The sequence below is a fragment of the Saccopteryx leptura genome, chromosome 3, assembly GCF_036850995.1.
Source record: "Saccopteryx leptura isolate mSacLep1 chromosome 3, mSacLep1_pri_phased_curated, whole genome shotgun sequence".
Classification (NCBI taxonomy): Eukaryota; Metazoa; Chordata; class Mammalia; order Chiroptera; family Emballonuridae; genus Saccopteryx; species Saccopteryx leptura.
The window spans coordinates 297,185,993-297,202,235 of record NC_089505.1 but is presented as its reverse complement, the minus strand read 5'-3'; the positions used below and the strand labels follow the sequence as shown (position 1 = coordinate 297,202,235).

Here is a 16,243-nt window from a genome sequence, read left to right as displayed (position 1 = left end):
TCCATTTTGCCACACTGTTCAGCTAAATCAAGGTGACCACCAGCTCTCACCTGAATTATCAAAATAGCTTTCTAACTGGTCTCCCTGTATCTCTTGTAGCCTTTAATTCATTGACATAACACCAAGAATCGTTTTGTGTGTGTGTGTTTGTTTTAAGGCAAATGAGATTAACACCCTGTTTACAATACTTTTACTGCTCTTTCTGAAGCCTACAAAGGGGGCTTGGGTCTACATGACCTATGTACACGTTTTTCCCTCGTCATTATGAAGGTGTGCAATCCTGTGCCTCTTAGCGTGGAAGCACCACACCTGTTAGGTGGGTGGTGTATTTATCACTGGACACTAGAACCACTGCTAGGTAGGAGCCCATGGCATGACAATACTGCACCATTAATTTTTTTAAACATAAATATCTTATGTAAAGAGGAGGGGTTTGGTTTTTTCTTCTTTTCTTTTTTTCAAACCTTCAGTGTTGGGAATCTAGAGTACTACAGGATGGTGCTACAATGAATGGGAGGCAGAGAAAAGACTGTCCATAAAAAGTGGCATTCAAAACTGGCTTCAGAAACTTGAATTCATCTGAGAGAGTAGATAGTGCCAATGGGGTGATTCTAGATTCATAAGCAGGAACCTGAAAATTGCCTTGCACTCTAAGGAGTTCGAAGACTCTTGTAACACTGTGGTTAACCATTGAAGATTTTAAGTAACGGAGCATTTTAAAGATTTATGTTTTAGGAAAATCTCTCGGGCAGTATGTAGGAAATGAATGGGATGGGAGCACTATGTTTCAGAAGCAAGGAGACTAAGGAACTGTGAGAGTCATTTGCTGACTTACAGGAGAGTAAGGGCAAGTGCCCAGATGAAGGCTGTGGCGGAGGAAGGAATGGAACCAATTTAAAGGGAACAGATTGGAACCAAAAGTATGCATCACACTAGTTTTCTTTTTTATGCTCCTCCCCACATCCTTTCTATATAGTTCACAATTAACTGGGGAATTACTTCTTCCCTGATAGCTTCCTTTTCTGTTCTAGCTGTAAATGGTCTTTTCCACTTCTGAACCAGCACAGAAACAACGCTTGCTACATAAACAATGTTTATCCATTTGTGCCAGCAGTCCTGGCTGTCTTGTGGGTGCCAGACACAGTAATTATAACACTTAGCTTGCATTAACCTGATTTCTGTATCAAATCTGACACAGGTGGATGCACACGAGGTAACTGAGGCACATTACGTAGCAGATAACAAGTGGAGCTGGAATACCAGCTCTCCCAGCTCTAACACTCATTCCTGTCCAGGACACTGGACTTCCTCTTGAGCTTGTGCTCACTGTTGTGGTTGAAAATTATGTCTTACACTTCGTGCCTTGTAGCATTAAGCAGGTATTCAGTACTTGCAGATAGCCTTTCTATGTCTGCCTGAGAAATAATTCCAAAAGGTGGTGGTGTTTTGGGTGATAGCTATAGTGTGGTTGTAAATAACAGATTATTTTCCATCTCCTTTTCAGATCTGGATGGTGCTCTACTCTCAGGGCCAGACTGTGATAGGAATGTGAATGCAAACTTACTGGCTGAAGCCAGCTTGGGTCAAGACGGAGGTGATGCTGGTAGGTACGATAGGTCTTTTAAAAGAGTACATTTAAGAGGAGTTGAGGATTGGGAAGTGTTTGTTGTATATGTTTATTAAGGACCTATTACAGTTTCTTTTCCTGAAAGGAGAGTATTATGTGTAAATACTTTTCATCTGTGGTAGCTATGATTATGGTAAACTCGAGAAGCCTGGTAAATATGAATAAATAAGTGCTTGTTTGTTTGGAGGACGTTTTAAAACTCACAAATACCTAAAGTAATTATGGTGGCTTCCTGCTAATATATAGAGGGAATGAGAATGGTAATTATCAGAATGATTAATGTATTTGATTTTTTTTAATGTATTGATTTTAAAGAGAGGAGAGAGAGAAGGGTGGGGAAAGAGCAAGAAGCATCACCTCTTAGTTGCTTCTTTTACGTGCCCTGTTTGTGCAAGCCCCGAGCTTCAAACTGGTGACCTCGGCTTTCGAGGTCGATGCCTTCTCCACTGCCCCACTACAGGTCAGGCAGAACGGTTAATGTATAAGAGTTAGCTTTGATGTAAACTGGGTACTATGGCTGTTAATGGCTGTAGAAGATTCTAAATACTAATGTTTATATCAAGCGTGCTTTTGGGAAGCATCCAGAACATAAGGACAGAGAATATTCCAAAGAATTACATGAGTACATTACGAGTAAATTAGAAAGGGAAAAAAAGCTTTTTTTTACAGCATGCCAAGCTAATAAATATAGAAGAAAGATATAATTGTAAAAATACCTATCTTGCAACCTACACAGGAAATAAATTCAAGGTCGTCACTGGATGCTAAGCCATGTGATGACTGAGCAAAGGGGTGTCATAAAAGTGTATTCCATGGCCTCTGTGTCTTCCAGTTACAAAGGGGAAATCCCAGCTCCCCAGGCGCAAATGCTCATTCCTGTCCAAGACATTGGACTTCCGCTTGAGCGTGCACTTACTCTTGTGGTTGAAAACCATGTCTTACGCTTCGTGCCTTATAGCATTAAGCAGGTTTTCAGTACTTGCAAATAGCCTTTCTATGTCTGCCTAAGAAATAATTCCAAAAGAGATTGGTGTTTTGAGTGTATTTTACAATACAGAGATCTCATGAACATTACCATAACCAAGGGATTAAAGTTAGCACTAGTAGTAAAAGAAACTGAAATAACGGGCCTTCTGACATGGTGTACATGCTGACACACAGAATCATCTGTGTGGTATCCTTGCCAAAATGTTGACCCGTATCTGATCACATGGGAAGATGAGACACAGATCCAGCTAGTCCAGATTCTAACATGTTAAGGCCATGAAAGACAAACGGAGGAACCACTAGATTGAGGGGGACCAGCTACATGTACTGTGTCAATCTTGATTGCACCCTGGGTCCAAACAGTTACAAAAGGCACATTTTGGAAACAGTTGGATATTTGAGTATGTTGTATGGGTCAAATGATAGTTGTTTAATAATATTAAATTTCTTGGCTGTGATAAAGATGCTGTGGTTATGGAGGAGAAAGTTCTAGAAGATACACACTGTGTTTAGGGGTAAGGTGGTGAGTGTGCAGGTTGTTTTCAAATAGACATAAAAGATGTATATATGTATACATAGAGCACATGTGGCAAAACTAACATTTGTTGAGTGTATATATAAAGGGACATTAGTGTTCATTGTTTCCATTTCTATAGCTTTGAAATTCTTTAAAAAATTGATGGGGGGTGGGACAGCTAGTGATAGTCCTTACAGGAGCTGCTGGGATTCTGAATACAGTGACCAAAATTAAGATAAAATTCTGAAGAAACTGCCTTGAGGTGGTTTCTCCTAACTGTTGAAAAGAATTTACAAAAAAGGTTTGGAAATGAGTAGTTTACAGATAAGATGGGTTGAAATTTGAAGACTTTTTGCTTGTTCAGAGAATCACCCAGTACAGGAATATTTTATTGTCCTTTTGGTTAGAAATCTGTTCCAAGAATAGATAGGGTCAGCTGGGCTGTGTGAATTCCTATGTAAAGTTTTAAATTTGCATATACATATTTTCAGGGGGTAATGGTCCATATAATTTATCTCATTCTCAGAAAAGTCAGCCCTTGATTTAGAGTCACTTCTCCTTAGGGGAACACTTTGATGCATTGGAATTTTTGCACCTGAGATCAGCCTTTGTCTTACAATTTTGATTCTAAGAACAGTGCTTTATTCTTAGTTTGCCATTATGGAATAATGTACCCAGAAGGGTATTACTGAACAGTAAACACAAATTTGAGGTAGCTCATTAATGCCCTTAATGGTCCTTCAGTGCACTGAATTATAAAGGAATACCTTTCTTCAAGCTGCCTTTATGTTTCCTATAAGATACCACTACTAATTGTAAGGATTTAGATAGATGACAGAAGTTTGGGATACAGCTTTCTTAATTTGAATTAGTTTGAATATCAGAGTCCTCTTTCTTGCCTATTATGAATGCTTTTTATTATATTTTTACTATAGGTTATTTAGAAAAACATGGATTAAAAATCTTTAATTCTCACTCTTGGATTATCAAATTCTGTGTTCTGTTAGGACTATTCTATCTCTATTATAGTAGTGAATAATATTTAGTGAGTATAGCAGTATATTTAACATGATTTCTTATGTTAATTTTTCAAGTATTTTGGGCAAGCCAGAAACACCATGTGTACATATTAGCATTTGCCAGATACATTTATTCAACAAATAACTGAAAGTATCTGTTTTGGACATTGGAAATACCAGAAGGACGGGCACAGTCTTTGCTCTTAGAGCTTACTTTGTTTTACATTGTTTTGGACAAGAACTGTGAGTCACAGAGCTCACACATTAGAAATGTGAAGGTGAGCCATTCAGGAACAGTAATACAGTATAGTTGAATTTATAATTACGGAATCAGAGGGCTTTCCTTTTCTTTTTCTTTGTTTTTGGTTTTTGAGAGAGCTTGCCTAACATTTAAAAGAATGGGTGGTTTTCCAACTATAAAACAATTTACATAAATAGTAATGAGGTGCAGATTTTAAATACCTCAGAGACCTTTTTGCCCTGTTGGGTATTGATACTTTCACCAAAGAAGAAGCCTTAAATTCATTTATGTGAGAGGCAATGTACCTGCAAAATAGATATAGGAAAATGAATTTTTAGATAACCCATTTTTGGCAAGCATTCTTTCATCAAATTCATGCTGTGAGAGAAAAAATGCACAAATTGTTGTATGAGTGAGCTACGTCTGTTTCCTGGAAGGGAGTGTTCCTGGTAGAGGAAAGAGTGAGTGCAAAGGCCTGGAAGTAGGAGCCACCTTGTCACAGAGGGACAGCCCAGAGACCAGTGTGGTTGGAACAGAATGCCCAAGAGGGTGCTGGAGCAAGGGCTAGGTCAATTAGATGGTAGGATATTGGAAGTCCTTGGCTTTTACTCTGAGTGAGACGGATAGTCTTTGCAAGCTTTTGAGCAGAGTAGTGCAGGGTGTCTTCTTTAAGTTTTAAAAGAATCTGATTGTTATGTTAAACAAAACTCTAGGAGGGCAGATAACCTGCTGTGAGTTTATGGTTAATTGGGTCATGGTGGCAATAGCCATGGAAGATTCTGGATTCACATTGCCAAAAGATTCCTGGATACAAGGAATATCAAGGTCAGATTAAGTGCAGAGATCATTCCCATTTTATTTATTTTTTTAATATTTATTGATTTGAGAGAAACATCAGCCTGTTCCTGTATGTACCCTGTCCCAGGATCAAACCTGCAATCTTTGTACATCAGGGTGACACTAACCATTTGAGCCATCTGGCCAGGGCAGGGTCATTCCTATTTTAGCTAGTCTGAAGATCCTCGGGCACCAAGTCCCTATGGGACTTCAGCAATTCTGTTTTGAATCTACCTTCTGGATTTTTAAATGCTTAGATGTAGAAAGAGAGATCTTGATGAAACCTCAAAAAGGCATTCAGTTACCTTGCTGCCGCCCTTCCCCCCCCCCCCCCATTGTGCCTGATACGGCAAACGAGTCTAATAATCCAAGAACTTTACATCACTTGTGTTTATATTTTTCATGGTCCACTTTTCTGTATCAGTTAGTCTTAAAGCAAGACCATGTGATTTGGGGGGACAAAAGAGACTATTCTGTCCCACGGCCCCAAGGGTGATAGTCTCCAGTGACAGAATCATTAGAAATAACAACTACTAAGACCCTGTTCTGTTTTTCTTTTTTTCTTTTTTTTAGAGACAGAGAGAGGGACAGGCAGGAGAGGAGAGATAAGAAGCATCAGTTCTTTGTTGCTTGCTTTCTCATATGTGCCTTGACGGAGGCAGGGGGGCCTACAGCAGAGCACGTGACCCCTGGCTCAAGCCAGCAACCTTGGGCTTCAAGCCAGTGACCCCACGCTCAAGCTGGTGAGCCTGCACTCAAGCTAGATGAGTCTGTGCTCAAGCCAGCAATCTCGGGGTTTCGAACCTGGGTCCTCTGCGTCCCTGGCTGATGTTCTATTCACTGAGCCACCGCCTGGTCAGGCAACTTTGTTCTGTTTTGAATATGTTTGAAATAGAATATTTAAAGAAGTAGTTTCATGTGGCCTCCACACACTATTAAATAGTGTTCAGGCCCTGGCCGACTGGCTCAGTGGATAAAACATTGTCCCAGTGTGCTGTGGTCGTGGGTTCGGTCCCTGGTCAGGACACACATGAAAAGCAATCACTGAGTGCACAATTAGATAGAACTAAGTGATGCTTCTCTCTCTCTTCCCCTCTTCCCCCAAATCAATGGAAAAGTTAAAAAAAAAAATAGTATTCAGATTTATTTCACTGAGTTTTTCCTGTTAAACTGTATTTTAAACTTTGGTTCATTTTGTGTAAAGATGCCTGCCAATCAGAATATTATATTTAGGGTAATAAAGTATGAAGAAGACACCTCAGTTTTAGACTAAAATGTAGAGTTTTTTGTTTAGCTTTTTTATATTAAGCTCTTCTATTATAATGCTCATTTACTGTGTTTTATGATTCTAGCAAGAGAGCGTTCTTTTACCATTATTACATCAAAATCACTTTTCAATTGTATTAGGTACTTCACACGATTTCAAGTATGGCCTAATGCCTGGCCCATCAAGTGATTTCAAGTATGGACTACTACCAGGTACTTCAACTGATTTCAAGTATGGATTGTTACCAGGTGCTTCAAACGATTTCAAGTATGGATTATTGCCTGAATCGTGGCCAAAACAAGAAACTTGGGAAAATGGCAAGTATCAGTCAACTAAATATCTACAGAATTATTAAATAATGCTTAACAATTAAAAGTTCCCAAATTCTTTTCCATATTTTTCCCATACATAGGCCCATAAGAGTCCTATTCTCAGAGATAGGTAAGCTTTCAATAGCAAGTTTTCTGTTTATATATAAGTGCTTTTTTTGTGTGTTTTTTTGCTCTCAAAGGTGAATCATCTCTAAACACAAACAAGTTAAAATGCCCTCACTGTACCTATGTAGCCAAATACAGACGAACACTAAAGAGGCATTTGCTCATTCACACGGGAGTCAGATCTTTTAGCTGTGATATCTGTGGGAAACTGTTTACTCGCCGAGAGCATGTGAAAAGACATTCCCTGGTAAGTAACTTTACCTAACTTGTCAGTAAAATGTAATATATTTTAACCCTGTTACCTGCAATTTTAAACAAGTTGATTATTCAGTAGTTTTAAACAATATGATTTATGAACTGGTACTGAACTTCACAGAGAAAAAACAATGGCGTATTTACTCATGGCTATGCAGGTGATTTAATTTGGGTCATTCAAATGTGTTATAATGTTTATACTATCCTTACTGGATTTTCCCCCTTTCAATTAGGTGCATAAAAAGGATAAAAAATACAAATGTATGGTGTGTAAGAAGATCTTCATGTTAGCAGCCAGTGTGGGAATCAGGCACGGATCTCGACGCTACGGTGTTTGTGTAGACTGTGCAGATAAGTCACAGCCAGGAGCGCAAGAAGGAGTAGATCAGGGACAGGATGCAGACTTCCCGCGGGATGAAGAGTACGAGGAGAATGAAGTGGGAGAAGCCGACGAGGAGCTGGCTGATGACGGAGAAGACCAGAACGACCCGTCTCGATGGGACGAGTCAGGAGATGTCTGCATGTCTCTAGATGATTGACTGCCTATTCTACTCCTCAAGGATGCTGCATTTGGACATAATATGAATCGACAATTTGAATTGTTGAACTTGAAGGCTTGCAAAATATGGTACATGCTGGATGGTAGTTATGTTGCTGTGAAAACTGTAGGGTCAAAAAGCCTTATAGCAAAAAAAATTTTTTTATATTTGCACAGGACTGTACAGCAAACAACCTTGTGGTTGGATCACATGGAGTCTCACATCTTCAGTCAGTTATCAGAGTAAAGTATTTTTATTTATAGGCTATACAGTAACTCTGGGTCCGATGAAAATGGAGTACCTGTCCTTAAAGAGCTGACATTCATGTACAAGTTTAACATGAGTGAAGAAAACCCATTCATGACAACACCGTGACAGCTGGCCCAATTACTCTGTCCATCAAACCACTCAGGCTAGTTTGTACTAGTACTTGTTTTTATTTTTATTAATTTTATTTTTTTTTAATACAGATTTTCAGTGAGGGGCCTTTTCAACCCCATTGGTTGTACTTTCTGTATTTTCCATTCTAATTTGCTTCAAAAGTTAAAGCAAGTCTCTTCTAATCTTAGGTATCATTTCTCAGTTTTGTGCTGATGGGCATGTTTATAAGAACTGGAGAGGTAATTTATTGGAATGAACTAACTGACTTCCTCCATTCCCCCTTCCTTTTTGACATGAATTTTACTACACAAATGAAGAATGATGTTTCAAAGTTACCGTGGCGAAGTTGACAGTACCACTAAGTGATTATGATATAGAAGTGACTGGCTCCTGCTGCTCTAGTCTGATAAATGGTTACTCTAGGACGTTTTCTGGCCTGGTGTTCGGTTCTGGGTATCTGTTACTTTGGCACTATTCTCGTTGGCCTCTCTTTATTTTTGCCAGTGTACTATACCTCAGTCCTATTTGAAAAGACAGATCTAATGAAAGAAGAGTCTCAGAAACAATGAGTGAAATGATTTGTTTTCTAATTTATCCTCCATGTCCAGTTTGGTTAGCTTGTTATGCAATATAAGTGAAATATCAGGTTTTTACTCTTGTGCCCTTTTATCATTAAAATTAACACAAAAATTGCATTCTCTTTTGTTTCATACTTACTGGGATATTGAGTGTTTTAAAATTATGATAAGACAATTATTTTTTTTTCATTTTCTTAAAGTCACTACACCTTGATATATAGTTGTTCTAGTAGTCACCATGATCCAACAATCAGCAAAGTCTTACAAATAACATAGTGAGAGGTTTTACAATTTATTATTAACTAAATTGTTCAGGGTACAAGAGTGATGTATTACAAAGTAGAATTTGTCAGATTTATTTAGCCTGACGGTAGATGAATTAGCTGATTGTAAAACTCACAGCAACATTTCACATAGTGTTAACGTGCACAACATTTATCAGGAACATATTGTATATTATATAAGAGTGAGGGATATCATATTTTCAGCTTTCTTTTAAATAGAAATTGAGTATATTTTCCTATTTTATATCAGGTAACTAAATTATGCTAGTTATGTGAGAAAGGTGCAAGTATACCTTGACAGACATAATCCTTTTGGTGCTTCATTTGGTCAAAGTCGAAACAGGTTTTTTTGAGAGATAAGCTTTCTAGTCTCTGATTTCAGCAGAATAAAGGTTAAAATGTTAGACATTGATGTTTCTGCTCAGATAAATCAAAGATCAAGTACAGTCACATGGTTAGATGCATCTTTTGTTATCTAAACTTTATTGTAGTTTCTACATAACTGTAAAACTGACATGAATAGTTTTTGGTTTGATTTTTGTTTAAGACTGAAGAATACATCTTATTCTCAATGTTCTAGATAAATGAGTAAAATGTAGTTCTGGTGGGGTCCAAAGTAGATGTTAGTTGGGCAAAGATACTATGAATGAAAAAGTATTTTAAGCGTAATGTTTTGCATTGTGAATATGTAAGTAGAGTATAAAGATTTCTTTCATCCCATTTATCCCCATCCTTTAAAATAAACCATAGTTTACAATCAGTAGATCTGTCTATATATAAATATATATTAAAGAGAAAAGATATATATCTGAAAATCACCTAAATCTGCTTTATTAGACTACAGTTCACTTATTGCATAGAAACTGGACTTGGCTTTACGTTCCTAATGTGCTTTTACTTTACCCAAGATATGAACTTACTCTCTTTAAGCTGAATTTTCTTTTACTACTTAAATCATTTATGTATATCTGGTAAATTATGACCAAATTTTTGTTAGATTGCATACAGTAAATTGAAATACACACTTGGTACACTACGGGATTGTTGTGCTTTTGTTTTGGTTTTAGTTGGAAACAAGGTTTGATGTAGATTGCTTGTTACTGTTAATTTAAAATATTCTATAAATGTCCATTACCTTTTATGTTGTGTTGTGACAGATGTGGCTATATTTTTAGTCAACTGAAATATACTTTACAATTTTGTTTTTAGAAAGGTAATCCAAAGGAAAATGTTTATACTCTTGAATATATTAGCCTCAGCCTATACAGAAATTTCTTGTTTAAAGTGAACGTTTTACCAGGAACGGAACTGATGGATTTTTCTACTTGCTGACTGCCTAACTTATTTTGTTCCATGATCTTGAGGGGGACTACCTTTTCCCTGCCAGATCTTTTTTAAAAAGTAGTTTAGTACTAAGGTATACTACTGGACGTTTCTATTTTTTTAAGTATATTCTTTTTCTGACTTACAGTACAATTTCAGGAAGTTGATAGATACTAAGAACTTAGGATTGGTCTCAGAGATATCAATGGAATACTCATAATTTTGTCTGTGGAGCCCTGGCAGAATTATGTGATAAACATATGCTGATTTTTTCTCTTATAACTTATATTTTAAATGAAAAATATTTTAGAGCTTTTAATTTTAATGAAGGAGAAGAGTATAAGCTGTTTCTTTCCTACTCACTCTGTAGTAACAGACCCTCTCACATAAATCAAGGTCATGCACTGTTTATTTGGCTTCTCAGAGACAGTTACCTCCCTATGGTCCCTGCTTTGTCATTATTTTTGACCCTCATTTTTCATGTTCACTAGATGTTTAGCTAAATTTTAGTACCCTACCAACTAAGAGCTAAAAAAGAAGAAACACTAGGAAGGGGAACTGAACAGTCATGAGCAGCTCTGAAGTTTGGAGGGAGAACCGAGCTGTCCTGTGAGGAGGGGGAATCAGGAGCACGGCGTGGGAAGCGCTTAGAGTACTCTGGTGGTCGTGTCCCATGGTGGGAACCAAAAGGGAAAGAAGACACGAGAAGGGGGAAAGAGGGAGGAAACAGGAAATGAGAGGATCAGGGCCTGGGAACCTCTGTCACTGCAGTAGAGAGACAGGCCTGACACTACCTGGAGCAGTGTAATCATGGGGAAAGCGTGATGAAGATGGGTTTTAAAAATCATAGATTTTAAAACTTTGATAAGCTTTATTTATATTTTTAGGACTTTGTCAACATAGAATGAAGAGTTTATTTTTCTGAATAATGATTCCAAAAGCTACCATTTTTTAGTGCCTACTCGTGCCGTTGCGCTTTGTTTAATCTACTCCCCTCTAAGGCAGGTGCTACTGTCTCCATTTGATAGAAGAGGAAGGGCTCCAGACAGCGCCCGCCGCCCTGGCTATGCTGACGCCGGGCACTTTGTGGGAGGCCTTACTGCTGCCTCATGCGACAGCTTCTGTAGAATTTCAGCTCTTTAAGGAATCTTCTATGGAGACATATTTTCCCTTTACAACAGCTATGTTAGAAATTGGGGTGTCTAATCCTTTCTCCCCCAAACATCCTCACTACTGTTTCCTCCTGATACAGCCATTGTTTTGTCACCCGGCTACAAATAAGACACCAAACCTTAGTGTGACACATGCTAGGAATTGGCTGTGGCGTTTTCATTTTTAAATGGATGGGTTTTAAATGAAGAACTAGATATGAACCCCAGTTTTTGTGCCGTTCAGTCACCCAGATCCTTAAATTTATCTATGGTACCTAATATATGTGCTTAGAACTAACAGGTGATCTCTTAGTCACTTTAGGATTGAAATGGACAGTTTTATTCCAGCTGTATCCCTGCTTTCAAGTGAAGTTGAACGGCTCTAGATCATTTCAGATGTGTCAGGGATAAGCACACGTTAAGCCCTGCATTTTGTGATATTGGGTACTTATATTTGGAGTACACTGGCTATTGAGAACAATTTTGGGTTGAGGAGAGGGATGGTTGAGGCCATTACGAAATGGGAGAATCAGCATTTAAACACTGTAAAAAAAAAAGAACACTTTCTTCTGCCTGCTGTTTGTAAAAGCTCTTTGGGAAGATCTTTTACAAAGACCAATTTTTTAAATGTAATTTACCTACCTAGTATAAGTGTCCTAAGACATGTATGTAAACTTCCAAAACTGTTTTGTCTGTGTATTTAGAAAATACACAAGAATCTTTATCAAACCTAAAAATATAAACTTGTGAGCACTAAAACTGCTTCTGGCTTGTGAATTTTGTTGACTCTGACATTTAATACAGATTTCTTTGCGTTTAAACTGTACAAAACTAGACATTGGGGTGTAGGGGAACTCCTTTGTAAACTTTGACATATATATATAATTCATATCTTTGTACTTAAGGTTTACAAGTTTGAATTATAGAATATTTTAAGGGTTTTTGTTTGTATGTTTTTATATGAAGTGCATAAGTGACTCAAACTACCTCCTAGAAGCGCTTGGAAAGCTGCTTCCGTTAACAGCAGTGATTTGTAATCAGCATGTCCGTCTATCATGATTCCTTGAGGGATTCTCTGCAGATTTTAGAAAACATTAAAATATTTCCCCTGTGATTTACATGTGTGTATAATTTGGGAAATGGTTGAAGAGCAAAGGTAAATCACTTCATCCCATTTTAACTGTATATTAGTGGATTAGTGGAGTAAAAATAAATGTAGAAATTTAAAGTCTTTAAAACTTTAATATGGAGAAAACATACTTTTATCAGGTTTTTGTAGTAGTGTTAATAGTAGGACAAAGGAAAATCATGGCATGACTAGATGTTCAGGCTTTACTAAAGGAACGAGCATTATGATTTAGTTTGGAGAAGGTGAATTAAAGGTGGGTTGAGATGTCCATGTAGCATTTAATGCCCGGATATTTTTGTTTGTTTGGTTGGTTGGTTGGGGGGTTTTTTTTGGTGGCAGAGGGACAGCCACGTTGGAAGGGAGAGATGAGAAGCATCAACTCTGTTGCAGCATCTTAGTTGTTCATTGGTTGCTTTCTCATGTGTGCCTTGAGGGGGGGCGGCAGCTACAACAGAGTGAGTGACCCCTTGCTCAAGCCAGCAAAGACCTTTGGCTTCAAACCAGCGACCCCGCACTCAAGCTGGAGACCTCAGGTTTCGAACCTGTGTCCTCCGCCCCCAGTCCAACGCTCTATCCACTGCTCCACCACCTGCTCATACTGATGCCCAGTTTCTTTACCTGTGAAATAACTATCAGGAGGCAGAAGAGTTAGATACAGTCTGTATGGTTCCAAGAGGTTCAGTTGCGACCACTTGGCTCAAGATTAAAAGGCAGTTTTTAATAATTACTCAAAGATGAAATGGGACTGCTTCAGAAAAAAGTCCAAATCTACCAGTTGGAGATGTTGTAGACTGAGCAGCTTTTAGCTAACGCAATATTGACCAAACATTCCTATAGAAGGAAGCTGTGTTTTGTTTTAAAATTCTCAGTCCATTGTAGTTGCCAATTTTTTGTCTTGCTTTACTAATAACATTGATAAGATGATGTATGCATAAATATAAAATATTTTGACACTACAAAGGACACAGTTAAATTTTAGAAATATTTCATTTTATGGAAAAAATTGCTACTTGAACTTTTTTCCTTTTTACTACAAGTCAGCACAGACCATGTACAGAAGCTGGTATAGGAAATTTTAATTATTGAGTCTGTGGTTAGATAAATCAGAGGTCCTTCGGGTTTTGGTCTACGTCATAGATATCTGACTTGTCCTAAAGAAGGAGATAAAAGTACACTACAGCAGTGGTCCCCAACCCCCGGGCCGCGGACTGGTACAATCCACAGAAAGAATAAATAACTTACATTATTTCTGTTTTATTTATATTTAAGTCTGAACGATGTTTTATTTTTAAAAAATGACCAGATTCCCTCTGTTACATCCATCTAAGACTCACTCTTGAGGCTTGTCTCGGTCACGTGATACATTTATCCGTCCCACCCTAAAGGCCGGTCTGTGAAAATATTTTCTGACACTAAACCGGTCCGTGGCCCGAAAAAGGTTGGGGACCACTGCGCTGCAGTATATCTAAAAGTAAGTTCAAAAGGGGGTGAGGCTCCATAGCTGCGCAATGCCTGCCTTGGTATAAATATTGCTTTCTGAACATCAGCCAGATATCTTTTTTTATTTTCCCCCAACACAACCCATTTGGCAATCAAATACATTATCTTCCAGTTTTAGAATTTTAGTGAAAGATGTGCCAAAGACCACTTTCTTCATGGCATAGGTCCCAGCAGCTGGTGACAGAAGAGTATGTAGAAAGGTTTCAAGGTAATTTAGGAATTTTTTTAGGTTAAAATAAACTTCAAAAGTAATAAAGAACTGATTCCCAGAGAGATTGATACAATGACTGCCGTGAATGTTAAGACCCACGGTTCCTGAACTTCCATTTTAATATTCTTTCCCTATATTGAACTTATTTAATATTTCAGGTTTGGGAAAACTTTGAAATTAGAGATTACAATGTATATTCAAATAATACCTGGCACATAGTCTGAGGTCAATATTATTTACCAAGTGTATGATTATTTGGAGGTTCTAGCAGGGGAGTGCAGCTACTCGTATACCCTTGACCGAAGAACGGTCCTCTCCTCTAGCTGGGAAAGCGCGCAGCTTCGGGAGGGATGCACGTGGAGCGGTGAGGGAGGAAGGGGACACCTGCCTAGCCAGCCAGATCAGCCGAATCAATCCTGGCGATCAATGGGTTGACAGATGTCGCAGCCAGATCACCCTCACATCCCCAAGTGTATGATTATTTAAAGACATCAGTAACTTAAGGATTTTACCCACTGGCATCTAATGGCTTGTAGCCATCCAGCAAATTTTGTTTAAAAGTAGTTTGTGTTGCCAGGCAGCAGAGGATATGAAGGATCACACATCCTGAGCCCTTGGGATCCTTTTCCCCCAGTACACCCATAGGGGACCATACCCAAAGACGATGACCAATCCCAACCTATAGCAAACATTTAGAGATCTCAATGCAAGAGCGTTGTGATTAGTTTTTAAATTTTATTGTGATTTAAAAAACATGTACAGCCTCTCCGTAACTCAGAATACTTAGTGACAAGATTAAGTATTGACCATTTTCTGCAAAATACTTGTTTTACCATGATTGGTGCAGCCACCGAATCATGTAAATGACTAACATTCAGTGTATGTGAGGGAGATGTGGAAAACTAGGAAGAAAGCACTATTGGCATTTGTTCCTTGATAGTGTAGAGTACATGATGCTTCAATAAAGGCTCTTGAATCTTGTGTTTTAGTTGCCAGTGGGATTTCTGTGTTTGTGAAGAGGCATGTCAGGTGATGACATTTATATTGTACCATATGAAGCGTGTTCATGTGAAAGATTCATGGAGCTTCGTACTTCTGTCACCCGGTCCCCTGTTTGACCACACCCACCTGGATTTCTAAACTGGAGTGGTGATGTTTACATAAAGATAGGCGCGTTGCCTGAGCTGTGGTGGTGCAGTGGATAAAGCATCGACCTGGAACGCTGAGGTCACCAGTTCGAAACCCTGGGCTTGCCCAGTCAAGGCACATATGGGAGTTGATGCTTCCTGCTCCTCCCCTCCCTCTCTCCCCCCTTCTCTAAAATGAATAAATAAAATCTTAAAAAAAAAAAAAAGATAGGCACAATTCTCCAAAGCAGATTTTACATTACTAATTTCTCAAGTAATTTTCACCTTATTAATTAAGTAAAACAATTAGCTCATTCCAAAGAATGGCATTATAGAATTGGATTGGCCTCCCAGAGTACTAGCCCAGGGCCTTATCCTCATTGTGGCAAAGGATATTTAAAGACATTATTTAAAGACTACATAAATAACGAGTTTTATATATGTAGATACGTTTTTTTCTTTCATTGGTAGTATTAAATTTGCCTCCTTTTAAGATTTGATTATTACATAGCTTAAAGATATTGATCAGAACCCTACATTAAACTTCCAGTTTGCCTTCTGAAGGTAGCTGACTGCACCCTAGTCTGTCTGGTCCTTGGTTATTATTGGTGACTCACCACGCTCAGTGGGAGCTCCCATGTCATCTCTGGACCATTTGGGCATACATGTATTTAACAGATACATATTAAAAGACCCATTTGTGAGAAAAGGGTTACTTGTGCTGGATAATGAGATCACACTTTACCTCTGTTAGTCTACAAGACATTTGGGATGGGAAAAGATACAAGATTACAGAAGCAGGGAACTTTATCAAAAAGGCCCTTTCTTTCATC

At 38.3% G+C, this 16,243-nt stretch overlaps 1 protein-coding gene across 1 annotated transcript in view; it reads left to right on the top strand.

The window, feature by feature from the left end:
- Positions 1 to 12,699, top strand: part of ZBTB10 (zinc finger and BTB domain containing 10) — a 35,848-nt gene extending 23,149 nt beyond the window's left edge. The window contains exons 3-6 of the mRNA XM_066378826.1: positions 1,505 to 1,603; positions 6,636 to 6,812; positions 7,007 to 7,179; positions 7,421 to 12,699. Coding sequence (XP_066234923.1) covers positions 1,505 to 1,603; positions 6,636 to 6,812; positions 7,007 to 7,179; positions 7,421 to 7,726 — 755 coding nt within the window. The 3' untranslated portion in view covers positions 7,727 to 12,699. The remainder of the gene's footprint in view (positions 1 to 1,504; positions 1,604 to 6,635; positions 6,813 to 7,006; positions 7,180 to 7,420) is intronic.
- Positions 12,700 to 16,243: the final 3,544 nt, after the last annotated feature.